This window comes from Protomyctophum bolini (genome assembly GCF_963924005.1).
Source record: "Protomyctophum bolini genome assembly, chromosome: 1".
Classification (NCBI taxonomy): domain Eukaryota; kingdom Metazoa; phylum Chordata; class Actinopteri; order Myctophiformes; family Myctophidae; genus Protomyctophum; species Protomyctophum bolini.
This window is the reverse complement of record NC_137862.1, coordinates 33504928-33523790: the sequence shown is the minus strand read 5'-3', so window position 1 is coordinate 33523790 and position 18863 is coordinate 33504928. Positions and strand designations below refer to the sequence as shown.

General features: G+C 41.9%; 2 protein-coding genes and 1 pseudogene across 4 annotated transcripts; 2 read left to right on the top strand and 1 right to left on the bottom strand.

Annotated features, from left to right (window-relative positions):
• The first annotated feature begins 466 nt into the window (after positions 1 to 466).
• On the top strand, positions 467 to 4037 carry slc35c1 (solute carrier family 35 member C1). 2 transcript variants are annotated; one of them, XM_080766864.1, is made up of 3 exons: positions 467 to 607; positions 1481 to 1992; positions 2315 to 4037. In XM_080766864.1, the coding sequence occupies exons 2-3, from the start codon at positions 1512 to 1514 to the stop codon at positions 2887 to 2889; spliced, it is 1056 nt and encodes a 351-aa protein (XP_080622990.1). In that variant the 5' UTR covers positions 467 to 607; positions 1481 to 1511; the 3' UTR covers positions 2890 to 4037. The 2 variants fall into 2 exon arrangements, with proteins under 2 accessions (XP_080622990.1, XP_080622989.1); XM_080766863.1 differs by lacking the exon at positions 467 to 607 and having other exon boundaries at positions 1075 to 1992.
• Positions 4038 to 4247: 210 nt separating this feature from the next.
• Positions 4248 to 12663, top strand: LOC308320110 (extracellular calcium-sensing receptor-like; the record flags this gene model as incomplete). Its single annotated transcript, XM_080770429.1, has 10 exons — positions 4248 to 4262; positions 6197 to 6327; positions 6442 to 6736; positions 7755 to 7868; positions 8085 to 8354; positions 8495 to 8686; positions 8802 to 9077; positions 9793 to 10020; positions 11542 to 11665; positions 11750 to 12663. The coding sequence occupies 10 exons, from the start codon at positions 4248 to 4250 to the stop codon at positions 12661 to 12663; spliced, it is 2559 nt and encodes an 852-aa protein (XP_080626555.1).
• Positions 12664 to 16209: 3546 nt separating this feature from the next.
• Positions 16210 to 17498, bottom strand: LOC308320100 (putative ATP-dependent RNA helicase ddx6; annotated as a pseudogene). Its single transcript has one exon. The product of its transcript is annotated as a putative ATP-dependent RNA helicase ddx6 (transcript).
• Between the last annotated feature and the right edge of the window lie 1365 nt (positions 17499 to 18863).

Sequence of the window (18863 nt, the reverse complement as noted above, 5' to 3'; positions counted from 1 at the left end):
ACCAATGTTCCATTGACCACTAATATTTTCCTAACATGTTCGGACAAACGGGACTTCGGATCTATGGGCAGTTCCCGCCCCTGCCCTAAAGTAAGCAGTATGGCAATATATGGTTTTATTGTGAACCAGCAGCCTTTTATATGGTAGGCTTATTATAGGTGGAAATAGCACTTGACTTCCCTACATTTACATTAGAGCCTATACTGTAGGTCTGGGCACCTAGGCTCTAATGTAGCCTGACGGCATGTCACAGATTAGATTTAATTTATTTTTTTCTCCTTACATTGTCATTTTATTGTCATCTGGGGACCCCCAAAACCCGTTGGGAGGTCCCCACCATGACTGTTTTAGGAGGATAGATCCCTCATGCCACCAGGTGTTCCGCCATCTGCTGGTGGAACTGAATATTGAATATCAGGAAAATCAGGTTTTGTGTTAAAGTAGCCTTACGTGATGGGAGGAGTACAATTGTACAATCACGCCACATTACTTCCTTACTAATTCCCAGAAGTTTTATTTTACTTCCTTACTGACATTCAAAGTGGCAGCAGTGCATATCGCGTGGCAGCTCTGGCAGCACCTCAGGCTTGACATCTCAAATAACTAGGCAAGTACAAATTAACTATTCATTGGTTGGTGGGGTGAATGTAGCCCTGGTCCAGTCTCTCACTTGACTCACTAACTCGTTGACGCACTGGACCAGGGCTAGGGTGAATGCAGGTTAAGTAAATGTGATTTTGATAATGCTGAGTTCGTAATTATTATAGAAGGCCTAATAGTATTAGTTTACTAGTCAATTCTAAACTATACATGTATTAAACAGAAACACCCCCCCCCCCTTTTTTTTTAAGCGCAGGCCACCGCGCTTTTTACCTCCTATGATGATTTCCTCATCAGTTTTGTGTATTGAGTTGTACTTGAAATGTACTGTAATCCTGGCTGCAAACTGTTAATAAATCATTAATCAATCAAACCCCCGTTGCCTGAAACGTGTGACTGTGACCTCATAGACATATCGTCTTCGTTTGTGGCAGACCCCTTTATAATTCTATGGGCACTAGACGGGGAAGTAAGTATTCCTTTTCGGAAGGATGTATCAGTGATGTCATAACATAGCGTCTTTAATGGAAGTTAGTTGTCCCGTGTTTCAACTTTAATCTGATCATGGTTTAATCACGACGCTAGAACAAAAATGTTCAAGTTCTGCCAAATGTTGCATCCCTGATCCCTGTAAACTGTAAGAATATCTTATTATTGACAATACCAGTATATTATTAAACGCTTGACGCGATGGGTGTCTTTGTGAGACGTCATCGACCCATCCTTGGTACGTTTGTTCTCGGAAGTATTAACTCAAGTCAGTGTTGTTGTGACTGAAGTCAGATGTAGCGTTTAACGTCGTGCTTGAATGTATGAATGTAAGCGTTCTAAATCTAAACCACACACACACGCACACAACATCTGTTCTTGTCATGAACAGGATCCAACTGAAGCGCTCCAACATCCTCAGAATGGCTTTGAGCGGCTCCTCCGGCTCCACGGAGCAACCCGAAGGGGAGACTTTCGTCTTCAGAGCCATGAAGATCGGCATGGTGGTGGCGCTTTACTGGTTCATCTCCATCACCATGGTGTTCCTCAACAACTACCTGCTGGACAACCGCGAGCTGGACGCGCCGCTGTTCGTCACGTTCTTCCAGTGTCTGGTGACCGTGGCGCTGTGCGGGGCCATGCAGCTGCTGTCCAAGCTGTGTCCGGGGCTCATCGACTTCCCCTCGGTCCGCTTCGACCTGAAGACGTCCCGGGAGGTGCTGCCCCTGTCCGTGGTGTTCATCTCCATGATCACCTTCAACAACCTGTGTCTGAAGCTCGTGGGGGTCGCCTTCTACACGGTGGGACGCTCCCTGAGCACCGTGTTCAACGTGCTCCTGTCCTACGTCATCCTCAAGCAGACCACCTCCCTCAAAGCCATCATCTGCTGCGGGGTCATTCTAGGTGGGTTACAATGGTGTAAATTTGTAAAAAAATAAATAAGACGTTTTTAAGCTATTGGAAATGAGCAGTTCCACGGGGTTCTAAATAAATCCTTTAATAACAGGGCCTGAAACTCAAACAAGGGCCATAGTCCCTTTCAGGACCCTCGGTTACCTTTTCTGAATTTTGGACGCGGTACCCTAGGGTCCCTCGTAGCTTATTCCACCCTCCATAGGACGCAGATTTACCCACTCTTTTTATTGAAAACTACGGGCAAGCCGACAATGACAATTGAAACTATGTGATCTGACTGAGATTGCCTGCATTTTTGTCTTGTGTTCAGGTGGATTCTGGCTGGGTGTGGACCAAGAGGGCCTGGCGGGGTCCCTCTCCTGGACGGGGGTGTTTTTCGGCGTGCTGGCCAGCGCCTGCGTCTCTCTCAATGCCATCTACACCAAGAAGGTGATGCCGGCTGTGGATGGAAACATCTGGAAGCTGTCCTTCTATAACAACATCAACGCCTGCATCTTATTCATCCCCCTCATCATCGTGTTCGGCGAGGTGGGACGCCTCGTAACCTTCAGCCACCTCATGACCGCCAAGTTCTGGGGCATGATGACGCTTGGTGGAGTGTTTGGCTTCGCTATCGGCTACGTTTCGGGCCTCCAGATTAAATACACCAGCCCGCTTACGCACAACGTCTCCGGCACTGCCAAGGCGTGCGCTCAGACTGTCATCGCCGTGCTGTACTACTCTTCTACTAAGAGTCTGCTGTGGTGGACCAGTAACATGATGGTGCTTGGGGGCTCATCCGCCTACACCTGGGTCAAAAGCCTAGAAATGAAGAGGGTCCAGACGCCACAGGACACCGCCAAGGAGAAGCTGCTGCCAGTGGAGAAGAGCGATCCTGGGGTGTAAATTGTCACATTAACGTGCTGCACAGATGACTGTGTGGGAAGGACATTTTCACACAATCACATTTGGGATTAAAGCCCGACCGATGCCAGATTCTTGGGTCCCAGAGCACCCATTACTGATATTTTGAACAATATATTTTTTTTAAAGGAAAAAAGAAAACACCCAAGCCATTAAAAAAGAAGTAAAAAAACAGCCAATCACAATGCGATACCCTGTCAGCTTGTATATTGGTTCTTTTTGGGGGCATTTGTGGAGAACTGCTCATCCGATACAATTATTTCCGTCCTGATATCGATACCCATAACTTGCATTTTGATTCCATTACACTCAGAGTTATGAGGTCCCTGAAATTAAAAGTTTTGAGAACCACTAACACCAACTGAAGCAATCAAAATTATCTCGTGATAAATTATGTGGTATCAGAGTGGCATAGACTGGCATACTCACCGATACCAGCATTTTAGACAGTATCTTTTTCTGATACTGATATAGGTATCAGAACAACTCTACTCTTCTGAGGTGTCAGCAATACACCTGCCAAATGTGGATCGGAAGAACGGTTCTGAAGATATGTGAAGGACATGGGTACATTTATAACTAGATACAGAGCTACAGTATGTTGCTGCAGAGATCTCAGTTGGGTAGATTGGTGGTTTGGTTTATGATTTATAGTTATCTACGTTTGACTTAGTGTGGGTCGCAGTTGTTGCCACATAATGATGGCCTTATATTGCTGTGTTTTTGTAAAGCTTTTCGCATTTCATTATCAATGAATTATTTGAAAATGAATGAAGTATATTACCCAAGTGTAACTTAACTTTTTTTAAACTTCGGGTATGTTTTGTATTTTTATTCATAGATGGTGTATAGGTACCAGTATATTTATTTTTGATTGAATGCCATAAAAAATGAAGTAACTTTCATGATACAACTACTGTTGAACTTACTAGAATATTTATCTTTTTTTGTGTGTGTCTGGTTCAGGAGTGTCTTTTATTTTGAATTGATGATGATGCCATTACACAATATCATTGTGTAAGTGAGGTACATTATACTAAATAATCTCATGTCGGTCAACAAAACCAACTGGGATATTTTGAATGTCTGAGACAGATTTTCTATTGCAATAAACAACCCAAAGTATTTGACTCATTGTAGCTCAGTGTCCTTATACTGTAGTGTAGACTGCCAATACTGAGCAGTATTTTACCTGTTAGTATAGTGTATGAATATACATTCATGAGTCTTCCAACAAAGGGTCCTGGACCCCCAGGGGGTCCTCAGTTGCCAAATCTTCGCAGCAGATCTACAAGCTCAAAACGGGCTTTGTGCAAGTCTCATGCATCAGCTATACAACAATGTGTTGTGACAGTGTGAGTGAAGCCATAGACATTGAGTAGAGTCGTCACTCAGTGTTTTCCCAGGCTGGTGAAAAAAGCTTTTAAACAAAACTGTGTGGAAACAGAAGTCTCTCAATCGTACTATACTCAGGAGTTTCTGTTAGTGTTACCTTAGCTAATTAGTTGCTTAGTATTAAAGGAATTGATGGAATTATGTGTAATTTTCCCTTTGATATTCCTTGGTAAAGCGGCAACTAGTCAGCATGAAGCATTGTTGTTTTGTGTTGTGCGATATGAAGTTAATATTCTGTTATATTTGTTACACACACACAAACACACACATGTAGTATTTAATTAGTATTATTGCATAGTGTCATTTTTAAACCTAGAGGCTTTTATGGCCTGTTGATATGCAGACCTGAGTTAATTAAAAACTGCTGATGCCCTCACTCAGCCAAGAGACTCATTTGGGAGTTAAATATGCCTTGGGCTTCACTAGTTTTTCCCCTCACACCTCAACCACATTAACTAGGTAAAAACAACATGTTTTCTGTCTCAGTTCCCACTGGAACCATGGCTTTTTCAGATATGTTGCATCATGGGCCTCTTAACCCATTCTGACCTGAGATCAGATTCATACGAGGTTTCCACTGGACACACACTGGTCTGATTAACCCATTCTGACCCGGGATCAGATTCTAAAAATGTCAGTCGTTCTTCGATTTTTCAAAAAATAGCAGACCTACAAGTTCGTAGCGCGCCACTCGGTGGCGCGCTATGAGCTTGTAGATCTGCTATTTTTCAATAGCTAAAGCATAACATGATGCCAACACCAAAACGGGTTCCCGGTCAGAATGGGTTAAAGGGCCTTGGTATTTTGCATTGGCCGCCACCAATAATGTGGGTGACAAAAATGCGTCATGTGCAGAATAAAGCCAAGACAAGACGTTTTGTCTTCTTCCAGCTGTAGTTTATTGAATCTTATTAAACCTCAAAGTACACTATGATAACATCACAGACATCACTTAAAGGCCTATTCATACTCAGTTTTCGGTGATGAGGTGAACACCGTTTCAAGTATGAATAGGCCTTAAGAGTTGTATGTGTAACATAAGGTTAAAACAAGTCAAACCAATCGAAGCAATGTAATGTAATGCTTTTTTCCTTTAAGATGATTCAAATGCAACAGACTAGTCTAGAATGTGTCACCTTGATTATAATGAAATGCTCACTTTGTCAAAATAAGGACATAGGCCTACTACTATTGCAATGTTTTTCAAAAATATAGAACTCACATTTGCACAGTCCTTGGACAATAGTCAAAACACCAAATTACATGGCCGGCCACGGAAATGTCTGTCTTGTTTGGGTTCTATGGCATCCTTTTTACCAAAGCAAAAGAAAGAGACAGACAGACATGAACACTCAGTCAGTGGTTTATTTGTGGTCTGGGTATTTCTAAAATTTGTACTCGGCCTCTGCTCTGATTTGCTCTCGGACAGTAACCTAACTGTCTTGTCCCACCAGGGAGAGACTATGTCCCATAGTCAAATCCAATAGTCAAATCCGTAGGAGGAAGTTTCTAATGATGCTCTGGAGAAGGAAGTCTGGAGCTCTCTGTTGAGAAGTTGAGAAGATGGATGGATGGATGGACACACAACCTTATTTTAATATGAAAGGATTGTAAATGTATGTTAACTTAAGCCCTGCCCCTACTTCTGCCTCTGCCTAGATGGGCGTTGTGAAAGGTTACGCAATGACAAACTGTAAATTGGCACAGGGGATGGCATAGCACTGTCTATAAAATTCCGCAAATGGACAAAGAAATTGGGAGGGGATAGCGGAGGAGAACAGTCATGAGGGCTTCTCTAGACATTCACCTGCTTTCATACATGTACTTGACCTTGCTATTGTTCTCTTCATTCTCTGCTTTGTCTTCCTCACCTTCTTCTTCTTGTGAATTACAGGCACAGTTTAATCTCGACCGAATTCACAAGGACGGCGACTTTATTTTGGGTGGTTTGTTTCCAATACACTCCTCCTCTGTCTTCCCTGAGCTGTCATTCATCTTCAAGCCAGAGGACCCCACTTGCTATGGGTGAATATCCCAATAGGAAGCTAGAAACGATAATAAATAATACCACAGGATTAACTGATGTTGTATTATGTCTACAAGGGTACATCAAGGTTTCAGTGGCGTTTTGTGTGTTAGTTTTAACATTCCAGGGTTTAGGTATGCCCAGACCATGGCTTTTGCTATTACTGAGATCAACAGAAACGACAGCCTACTGCCCAATGTGACCCTGGGATATAGTCTCTACGATGCCTGTCATACACTTGGAGTTGCATTTCGCACAGCATTGTCAATGGCCAGTGGGAGAGAGGAGAAGTTTCAACTGGATGAGCACTGTGCTGGGTCACCTCCAGTGCTCGGCATTGTGGGTGACGATTCATCAACACAATCTATTGCCATCTCTAGTATAATAGGTTTGTACAAAGTGCCCATGGTAAGTTTTCAGCCTGAACCCCCTTTTACCATCACCAATGGTATACATACTGAATGACTGAATGACTGAACGAATGAACGAATGAACGAATGAACGAATGAACGAATGAACGAATGAATGAATGAATGAGTTTACTTCGAACATTATTTGAAAACAAATACTGGTACATTAATTAAAACACTGAAACAAAACAACAACAAAAGAAACAATAATGTCAGAAAAGGAGTAGGATGAAGTATAAAACTTATTAAACTCCTACCCCCCTTTTACCCATGCAACATTCACTGGTAATGTTCAACAGAATGTATTAACAACCCAAGCATCTACTTGCATCAACAAGTGAGCAATATAATATATGTAGTGATTTATGGTCCAAAATGTGTTTTGTTTTACCCAGAACTGCAATGCTCCGTGCAAGCTTTGTTCTTACATAGCTTATAGGGTTTCCAGTAGATTTTGTGGTTCAGTAATACACCCAGAAATGCATTTTCATATACTCTTTCAATGTTAACATTTTCTATAGTCAGCTGTACTCTACAGTGTATCTATTATCCAAATAACAAATTCCAAATAACATGAGCTTAGTTTTGTTTAAATGTAATGATAATTTATTTATATCAAACACATTTTAATTTACTCATTTCTGATGTGGTGGCCTCCAAAAGCTGCACATGTCACACGCCCATGTGCACGTGCATACTCCCATCCAGTCTCCGACTGCCTTGTTATATTTTATTTAAAAAAAAAAGAACTGTAGGCATATCAGTGTATGAACTCTGTTTATTATAAAGATTACTTTTATGATTGGTATAACAGTTGTATGCGACAAGAAATTTGTGATGCAAGATTTAAAAAAGAAAGGAAATTCTATTTTTGTTTTGGTAGCCCCACCCTGTCCCTGTTTGTTCCTTTGTAACAGCCACTTCATATGAGAGACACAGGTTTGCCACCTTAGTCAAACATGTACAATACTGTAGCAGCTAGGCTATTATTACAGAACAGGTTTTGCCTTTTGCAGGTTAGTTACCATGCCATGTGTTCCTGTTTGAGTGATTGGAATCTGTTCCCGTCCTTCTTTAGAACAATTCCAAGTTCTGCATCCCAGGTGAACGTCTACAGACAAAATGTGTTGGTAAAAAGTGCATGCTATATGTACATACACTTTGCAATAACATCCCTCTAGTTTATTGTAATCATTCATGGTCATGCATATCACCTAATTTGCTTGTGTGTATTTACAGTATTTATGTGGAGCTGTGTGTTTTATCTTTAAAAAAAATATTAGATAATTTACATTATGGAGTATGAAAAGCACTTCCAATCATGTCACCAATCTTTATCCAATCAGATACGAGCTATGCTCCAGATTATGAAGCGGTTTGGGTGGACCTGGGTAGGACTGCTGTTTAACGATGACGACTATGGCCGCGACGCCGCCCGAATCCTCCAGTATGACCTGGCCCAGTCTGGTCTGGGTTGTCTGGCTTATGTGGAAGTTGTGCCCTGGGACGGTGACCCAGCTGAACTTCAGAGAATTGTCACCGTGATGAAGAAATCCACAGCTCGCGTTGTCATTGAATTCGTATATGGGATCAATGTAGTTCATCTGATGGAGGAGGTTTGGGCCGGGTTATGATATGTGTTAATTTAGGCATTGATGATCTGAAATGAGTTGCACTGAAGACATCACAGTGAAGATATTATTTCACATCGTTAATACTACCTGTATAATAGTATATTGTTCAACACATTCAACAGGTGGTGAAGCAGAATGTGACAGGTCTGCAATGGATATCCGATGTGGGTTGGATGAAACCTCACATACTCCAGACTCCTCACTTCATGCCACATTTGAGAGTCCTGGGTCTTGCCATCCGCCGTGGAGAAATACCAGGTCTCAAGGAATTCTTGTTAAAAATACATCCTGATAGCGATCCTGACAATACCTTAGTGAGTCTTTTGTTAGATTTACAGTATTTACAGTATTTATGCTCCAATTTCAACTGACCTAATTAAAAAATAAATCACAAGGTATTATATTTATGTATTCATTGTGTTTCTATAGGTGAGGCAGTTCTGGGAGAGTACATTTCAGTGTAAATGTTCACCCCTTCCGTCAGAGTGGGTGGATGCTGGTGGAAGGGTGTGTACTGGACAAGAGGACCTAGACACATCAGAAAATACCCTTCTGGATGTGTCTAACCTCAGGCCAGAGTATAATGTGTACAAGGCTGTGTATGCTATGGCCCATGCCCTCCATGACATGTTGCAATGTGTGCCAGGAAGAGGGCCTTTCAGTGGGCACAGCTGTGCCAGTTTGCAGACAATACAGCCATGGCAGGTGTAATATAATTTCACAGTTTACCTGTTAATGTTTCTAGTTGGGTTCCAATTACAAATAACGAGTATAATGTCAGATCATGGCATGCCCCTTGGTTATGCAACATCTGTTGTCATTGTCAGTGCTTGGAGCTCAGTCTATGACCTCAGTATTACATCAGATATGGCCATTAATTGGATGCACACAAACTGACAGATACACAGATCTATTTGGATTGTTGGTTCTGAACATGCACTGCACTCCCACTGTTCCTCAGTGCGTGTGTGCGTGCGTGCATGTGCGCGCGCTTGTGTTAGTGTGTGTGTGCGTGTGTGCGTGTGTCAACATCAAGGCAACTCAATGTGCTTTACAGAAAACATCGAGCAAAGGAAATGAAAAATAATAAAATTATGACACAGATGTACAAGCCTGTAGATCTGCTAAGTTTATTTCATTCTTTTTAAATCTTGATATAATGCATACATATGTTCATGTGTTGTTCATATAGGAAACAACAAAAGGGGATATTTACTCATAAATATTTACCCATATTTACATTACCCATAAGATTGGTCCTCGAAAACACTTTATTATTGGTCTGGTCATGCATTAATGCCCCATTTTAATGCCCAGATAGTGAATATTTAAAGGGTGTGCTTAATGCAACAAATGTATTATACAGTAGATTGTTTTGTTTATTTACTTGCTTATTTACTTGCTCTTCATACATTTCTAGCTTTTGTATTACATGGAAAAGATCAACTTCACCACATCATTTGGGGATCATGTAACATTTGATGAGAATGGCGATGCGTTACCAATCTATGATGTCATGAACTGGGCATGGCTGCCTGATGGAAGTGTAAAGGTTCACAATGTAGGTTTGTTCAAGAAATCAGCCTCCGGAGATGAACAACTCATCCTTGATGAAGACAGTATCTTCTGGAGCTTTGAATCCACAAAGGTCACTTGAGCTGGTCACAACTTACGATATGGAGCAAATTCATACGCGTAATTAATGCTTAATTAATGACAAGTAAGACGCGCAAACGCGGGAAGCGAACGCAACGTAGTTATACTTGTCCGTTGGCATGTCGAAGCAGGGCCTTAAAGCAGCTCCATATATGGGCACAAGTTGGACCACGCCATCACACTCATGTCACCATGACTCAGCCATAACCATATAAGGAGTCCCCAAAGCAGCTCCATATATGGGCACAAAAGCGTGACACACAGACACACGGACACACAGACATGATCTGCTAGGTCTCATAGTAAGTGCTCACTGCGTTCGCAATTAACTCATACATTAATTCTGTCTGTCTGTCTGTTATTATTATTTTTTTTTTTACGTTATTCCGACCAGTTCCTTTCCCCTCCATCAGGCACCCCGGCTGGCCAGGGGGAGGTAGTTTTTTAGAGACCAGGATTACGGCATGTTTTTGTGAGGGTATCTACCCTAGGGGACACGGGGAGAACATGCAAACTCCACACAGAAAGGCCCTATCGCCAACCCCCGCCTCGGGTATGGGCACTGATGACGCGGAGGAGGGAACATGCCGCCAGTGCCCACAGCGTCCCCAGCGGGAATCGAACCCAGGACCTTCTAGCTGTGAGGCGACAGCACTACCAACTGTGCCACCGTGCCCCTTGTCTGTTAATTTCAATGGAAGTTGCTCATTGGCATTTGAAGCACGCGAAGTACACTATATTTCCTCATTTTCTTGATTTGGGCACTGCGGAACTGCTAACCTCCATGAATGTGCCTGAATCGATTCATGAACGAGCGAGCACTCTGTATTAAACTCTTTTGCTCGTACATGTACTTCCCGCCTGAAGTTCCAGCTTTGGCCATGAGGGTGGGGCAGCTTCAAGGTTTCCCACTGCCAGCCACTCTGGGGACCTGGTCTGTCTGTGTCCTCTTATTCCCATATATGGAGATCTGTATATCTGTCTGTCCATGTCCCTTTTATGCCCTTACATGGAGATCCCAGAGGTTATCAGTATGTCCATATATGGGCATGCCTATATATGGACATATCAGGGGGATCAGCTATTCTGGAAAGGCAGGGGTTGCCATGACAATCAATTGGCTTATTTGGGCTACGGCCAGAGCCTTTTCTGGCGGTTGTGGTCAACTGCCTATCCGACCCACTCTACACTGGGCACTGTGCACTCCCTCGGGTCATCTGCAATGTGTGTGCCGAATTTGAAATCAGTCAAACGGTTCTCGAGAAATGTACTTACGTACGTATACATACTGTACATAGCCTATACAGACGTACAGAGATTAATTTATTGTAAGATTAATGATGAATTCATGTATGAGTTCATCATTATTAAGTGTTAATTAAGCATTCATTAAGTAGCCTATATGAATATGCTTCCTATAGTAAGTTGTGAGCTTTCTAAAGGGCTAATGATGAGCTCATGATGTGAATGTAATTTATTTTGACTGAAATTGATCATTGTTACTTTCCTATAGGCACCTCGGTCAGTGTGCAGTGAGAGCTGTTCCCCTGGAACACGTGTGGCCAGAAGGAAAGGGGAACCTGTCTGCTGCTTTGACTGCATTGCTTGTTCTGAGGGAGAGATCAGCAATGAGACAGGTTCAAGTTGGTTCACGTTATATTGCTATGTTGTATGTTATCTTTAGGACGATACTGTCCCTTTAACCCTGCTCTCTTTGGCAGACTCTACAGAGTGCACCACTTGTCCAGAGGACTTCTGGTCCAGTCCCCAGCATGACCACTGTGTCCTTAAGAGCATTGAGTTCCTTTCCTACCATGAGGCCCTGGGTATCTCCTTGACAACCATCTCATTGCTAGGCACACTTATCTGTGCCATTGTCCTGGGAATCTTCATCTATCATCGAAGCACACCCATGGTACGCGCCAACAACTCAGAACTCAGCTTCCTTCTCTTGTTGTCACTCAAACTGTGTTTCCTGTGCTCACTTCTGTTCATTGGACGTCCCAGACTCTGGACTTGTCAGCTGAGACATGCAGCATTTGGAATAAGCTTTGTGCTGTCTGTCTCATGTATCCTGGTAAAGACTATGGTGGTTTTGGCTGTGTTTAAGGCCTCCAAGCCTGGGGGTGCAGACATTATGAAGTGGTTTGGTGCTATGCAGCAGAGAGGAACAGTTCTGGCTCTTACTTTTGTCCAGGCAATAATCTGCACAGCCTGGCTCATGTCTTCCTCACCAACTCCTTACAAAAACACACACTACCACAATAATAAGATAGTCTTTGAGTGTGTGGTGGGTTCTACAATTGGTTTTGCAGTGTTATTAGCTTATATTGGTTTACTGGCACTCCTCAGCTTCCTCCTAGCATTCATGGCCAGGAATCTTCCAGACAACTTCAATGAAGCCAAGTTAATCACTTTCAGCATGTTGATCTTCTGTGCGGTGTGGATAGCCTTCATACCAGCATATATCAGCTCTCCAGGCAAATATGCAGATGTAGTGGAGGTATTTGCTATTTTAGCATCTAGTTTTGGGATTTTGGTGGCACTGTTTGGACCAAAGTGTTATATAATCATTTTGAAACCAGAGAGAAACACTAAGAAGTCCATCATGGGTCGAAGTGCCACCAAGACATGAAAAGCTTTCTTCCCTGCAACGTTTTTGCGAATGCAGCGAGCACTTACTATGAGACCTATAGCAGATCATGTCTGTCTGTCTGTGTGTCCGTGTGTCCGTGTGTCCCCCCTTTGTGCCCATAATGGAGCTGAGTGATTTGTTTGTGATTGATGCAACACACTCCATATTTGGACGTATAGCTGCTTTGGGGACTCCTTATATGGTTATGGCTAAGTTAAAAACTTAACTTAAAAATAACTTAACTTAAAAAAATAATAACTTAAAAATAAATCTTAAGAAAACCCAAATATGTATGAGCTGCGTTCGCTTCCCGCGTTTGCGCATCTTACTGGTTATAACAAAAAGGGTATATGATTATATTAGTTTGCATTGTTAGTAGGCCTGTATTTAGTTTCATACAAGATTAAACCATTAATAATATAATAATCCAATCAGAGACTTTACTTTTACCAAATTGAACCGTTAAGGGAGAGTAATTATTATGTACAATAATTACTCTCCCTGAACGGTTCAATTTGATTGCGAACGCAGTGAGCACTTACTATGAGACCTAGCAGATCATGTCTGTCTGTCCGTGTGTCCGTGTGTCCCCCCTTTGTGCCCATATATGGAGCTGAGTGATTTGTTTGTGATTGATGCAACACACTCCATTTTTGGACGTATAGCTGCTTTGGGGACTCCTTATATGGTTATGGCTAACTTAAAAACTTAACTTAAAAATAACTTAACTTAAAAAAAAAAAAACTTAAAAATAAATATTTAAAAAAACCAAATATGTACGAGCTGCGTTCGCTTCCCACGTTTGCGCGTCTTACTGGTCAGATAGACGGTTTGCCTTTTCACGATATAGCTCATCGTCGCCTGCATGCTGGAGGGTCATGGGGTGCAGAGCCTCAAACATGAGATAGATCTCGCGCATACTAATGAATCTTTGGGACAGCTGGTTGATTATGTCCAGATTGGCATTGAAAATATTAACTCTGAAATAGCTTTCTGCATTGGATAGTCGCTCATCTTCACACAGCTCGTCAAAATTACGTTTATTTCTTTATACTATATATTTTCTAAGGTATTCTGCTCCCGATTTGTCTGCAAGCGTGCTGTTGTCTTTGCCTCATCAAGAGGAAATATCAGATTCCACTAGAAGGCTGAAACTAACTTGATATACCTGACATATTACATTCAATCATTCCTGATTTTTATAGAAGTGTATAATTGTAAGTCTCTAAATGTTCTGATGAATTGAAAATGGTGGGCCTTATTGTAAACAAGTGTAATGCTTCATCATATAGTGTCCACAGTTTTTGTATTGAGTTGTACTTTTGTTTGAATTAAATGTACTCATTCTGCATACTGTTTATAAATCAATACATTGAAACTGGGACTCAACTGATGCAAATTACAGCAATGTTGTTATTCAATTGAGCCATTTATTTACACGTATATGAATTGCATTTCTGTTATATTAAATATGCTAAAGTGGCTTACATTTATTTAAATTGCCTTTTAAGAAACAGAAGACAAAACAATGATCACAATATGAAATGGCTCAAAACACTAAAAGCAATCAAATCAATGTATGAACTCAAGCTAAACAAAGCAGCAGTGCCAATCTAAAGGAGGGGATATCAAATACATATTTAGTACACTAACAAATGCATACTAGGCTTCAACAACAATTTGTCCATACCTTCAGTTGTGTGTACTTTCATAACACTCCCTCTCGCCACAGCAGTCAGTTTGGCACATGATAAACCTGAATTATCACAGCAAGTTAGTTACAATATCAACAGGTCAGTATAAACATGAATATAACCATAGGCATTAAACATTACCCACCCAGCTGGCAGCAGCATTAAGTGCAAGACTCAGGTCTCAGGACCCACAGCCATGTAACCACCAAGCAGCCTATTGTTTGGTAGACTGTTGCAAGGCCTTTAAATAATGACTCCGATTGAAAATCAGGAAGTAGACAGTGCAGTCCATCCCTATGTGGCCCCTGAGGCTCAACTCTCACCGACATATAGAAATGTGGCTGGTAGAGAGACGTCAAACATTGCGCAATACTCAAGAGATACAATACTTGAACCTCTTAAGCTGTTGTATGATAATAATTGGCTGATTTGGACTTTTTGACTCAAAGGCATTCATTGATATGATGTACCGTATGATGATATACTGTAAGAGCGCCCTCACTTCACAGTTTACATGATTTTTAGCTACAGTATAGCAATTTCTTCCCCAAAATATCTCTTAGGACTGAGAAGATTAATAGCAGATGTAGCCTACAAGCTCACAGTGCGTCACTTGTACATCTGCCATTTTTGAACTTTTTAGAAAAATCTTGAAAGTGAATAATTTTGTAACACAAATCTTCTCTTCTGGGGGTCCCTGGCACAAAGCACTTTTCCATTGGCCAAATACATATCATTTTAGGGGTCCTTGACACAAAAAAGTTTGAGAACTACTTTACAGTAGAAGGCATTTGTATGGAATCAGCCTCAGGTTTTTTAGCAAAGGCTAAACTGAGGGAGTGTAGAGGATAGTTGTGGGTGGTTGTTGGTATGGACTGGAGCTAAGACTTACAGCATACAGATGTACTAATTCAAGTATAATAACATATAGATGTACTTTAACATAAACTACACAGTTTGGTTAAAATAACCATTGATTCATTCAAATAAGTTCCAGTTTGCAGAATGCAGAAATGCATGTGTGGGGGAAAGAAATAGGTAAAATAAAAAATAAACAAAATGTAAAACAATTACTGGAAACACTAGTAATAACTAGATCCAAATCCCCCCAAAAGTACAATCCTCAAAAGGAAATAAGGTTGTTTAGTAGGCTACTACATTTATGGTCATGTGAGTGGAAGAAAAAAAAAGAAAAAAAAAAAGATTATGACACGGCTCTGTAGAAGTCAAATAATAATCAATTAGACCTGTCATCCAATGGGGGACATTCAGTTTTCAGCTTCACGCAGCAGAGTGCTTCTCAAGTGAGCACTATATTTCTCAATGTCCCCTGCTGGTATCTTCAGTATGTGGGGCTCTGAATGGATCCATCAATTTACACAACAGGAAGACGGATGGAAGCTATACATTAATCAGATACTGGGTTTGATAAAAGCATGGCTCCCGTGTGGATCTGGGACTTCATGTGGTCAATCTATGATATCAGTCATCCATGACCTACATGATGTATGACGCCATTTTTGGTTTCAGCCCGTTCCCGAACGCCATTAAATTCCATTATTATTATATCAATTAAATTCAAGTTAAATATTAAAAAAATAAAAATAAAGCAATGTCGAGAATTGTATTCAGGTACTAGCTTGGCCTTACTGGAAGCATGCACAAGGCATGTGGTACTGATTGATCCGGCAGTCTGCAGTATTATCCCGGGACAGACACAGACAGACCCATTTTAGATGACTCTTCTACAGAGTTACACTGTAGAAGAGTCATCAGAAAAATGGAAAATAATTAATTCAAAGACACAGTTGGTTGCATCTAGACATGGAGGATGGACTGATCTGCCCTGGTACTATGCCACGTATAGTCTCTTGTCAATGGTGCTGGGAATGGGTTTAATATCTGTTCCTAGCTGCTCCTCAATGCCTTTGAGGTTAAATCGGTCATTATAAGTGATCAGGTTGATGGCGAGACCCAAATGTCCAAAACGGCCAGATCGGCCAATGCGATGAAGATATGTTTCCCCTAGCTTGGGGAAATCAAAGTTAATGACGACGTTGACAGACTGTATGTCTATTCCTCTTGTGAAGAGGTCAGTGCAGACGAGATTGCGGCACAGGCCATTTCGGAAGTCATGGAACACACGATTGCGGTGCTCCTGTCTCATTTTTGCATGAATGTAAAAACACGAGTAGCCCAGCTGGGAGATCTTCTTGGCCAAGAGCTCTACTCTATGAGAGGAGTTGCAGAAAATAATGGACTGGTTGATCTGGAGCTTGGAGAACAAGGTGTTAAGACAATGAACCTTTTGCTTTTCAGTCACAAAGACATAATACTGAGTCACCCCTCTCAGGGTAAGCTCATCCATCAGGTTAATCTCGTACGGTTTATGCAAGTGAGAATTCATAAACTTCTGCACGCTGACGGGGAACGTTGCAGAGTAAAGCAGGATCTGCCTCTGTTTAGGCAGGAAGCCCAGAATGTCCTCCACCATCACCACAAAGTCCTGAGACAGGAGCTTGTCGGCCTCATCCATGACACCTGGTTGACTTTGGCTACTCCCTTCTTGATGAGGTCTAAAATCCTCCCAGGAGTAGCAATGACCACATGTATCGTTTTGTCGAGTCTCATGATATCATCCCGTAGGTTGGTTCCGCCTGTTGTTGCCATGACCTTCACCCCACCCATATGTTTGCTGACCTGGATACAGATCTGGCTCACCTGCAGAGCCAGTTCTCTTGTAGGCACAATGACCAGAGCTTGTATGCAGTCCTTCCTCAGATCAATGTGTTCGAGTAAGGGAATGAGGTAGGCTCCGCTCTTTCCCGTGCCATTCTTGGCTCTGGCCAAGATGTCCCTTCCTGATAGTGCAATGGGAATGCTCTCCTCCTGGATCGGGGATGGCTCTTCCCAGCCCATCTCAAAGATTCCTATAAGAAGCTCCCTCTTTAGACCGTAATCTTCAAATTCGCTGCCTTTAGTAGCAGTCACATCCAAAGTTTTCAACCTTGTGTCCTTTGGGAGGAGTTTCAGAATTTTCTTCCAGTCGTCTCCAGGCTTGATGACAGTGTTGGCTGTGGGAGCTGGCTGGCTGCTAGCATAATTGATTGTGCGGGAGCCATTTATGTGGCTTAGTTGCATTTGTTGTGGGCCTCCGCCTGGTCTTCCAACAGGCTTAATGGAAATGCTACGCCGGCCATTTTGATTAGACAAGCCCGAAAGTACTGGGTTCTCTGTTCTCGTGGTGCTATTTACACAATCTGTCTGTTTTAACAGCAGAGACATTTCTACAGATCAAAAGTGAGTCCTTACCACCTGGGATCTATGCAAGCTGACAATTGACCTTCCCGTTGGCAAAAATTATCCAAAAGCAATTTATTCAGTGTTTAGGTAATAGTGTAACCATTTAAAGACTTGCTTAGCTTAGAGCACACCTCGTATTGTCCTTTCAAATTGTTGTTGAGATTTACCCTCGGACTCTTGCAATGTTAATTTTACTTTGTAGTGTTTGCCAGTGTACAAAGAGGTTTATGAAACTAAGCCTAGCTTATAACTATATCTTCAGCAATGATGTCACTTATGGTTGACATCATTGCTGATGTCACTGGAGCAAACAAACTGGCTGAAGGACATTTCCTCATCTGTCAGGCTAGAAGTGACGGTCTGCTATTTAGAAAATAGCAGATCTACAAGCTCACAACGCGAGGCATAGTGAGCTTGTAGATCTGCTATTTTCACAATGTTTATCTGTGGAACTGAGTCAAACTAAAATGCCTCAACTCCTACATTCCAAGTGCTTGCCAGGAAGGGGGTTTCCCAGTTCACATATAATAATTATTTTGAGGGGTCATGGCCTGAAATTACACTGCATTACAAGATGTCAGCTATAAGCTTCAATATGTGGCACATACCCTGTCCATATTGAAGCTTTAAAGTCTATTAACATAAACAGAAAATAAGAAGACCACATTGTCCCTGTCTTTGTGTCTGAGTCTGCCGGCATGCTCTCAGTGGCTAATCCAGCATACAAAATGAACGTTTTAACTGTTTTGATTTTGATTGATTGAAATATTCAGATTTTATGGGGGCCAGTTTCGATTTGCAGCCGTCCGTAGGTGCCCTTTGAGAGCGGATTTGAAGGAGTCAAGGGATTCGCATGATTTACTTTCCAACTGAACACATGACCAAACACAAGCTCTAGATGGCGTCCTGTCTCCAGGGGAAAAAACAGTTGCAGTCTGGTTAGGCCTATGTGAACATATTTATTTTAGGAGGTGTGTGTGTGTGTGTGTGTGTGTGTGTGTGTGTGTGTGTGTGTGTGTGTGTGTGTGTGTGTGTGTGTGTGCGCGTGCGTGTGCGTGTGCGTGTGTGTGTGTGCGTGTGTGTGTGTGTGTTTTGATTGATTGATTTATTAACAGTTTGCAGAATTACAGTACATTTCAAGTACAACTCAATACAACAACTGTTAATTGTCAGTGGACGACACCATAAAAGGCATAAAGCATT

Bases quoted from the DNA above. Each gene is read 5' to 3' on its own strand.
- slc35c1 (XM_080766863.1), top strand. From the start codon at position 1,413: ATGAATGTAAGCGTTCTAAATCTAAACCACACACACACGCACACAACA. The intron at 1,993-2,314 runs GTGGGTTACAAT...TCTTGTGTTCAG, and splicing joins CTGCTGCGGGGTCATTCTAG to GTGGATTCTGGCTGGGTGTG.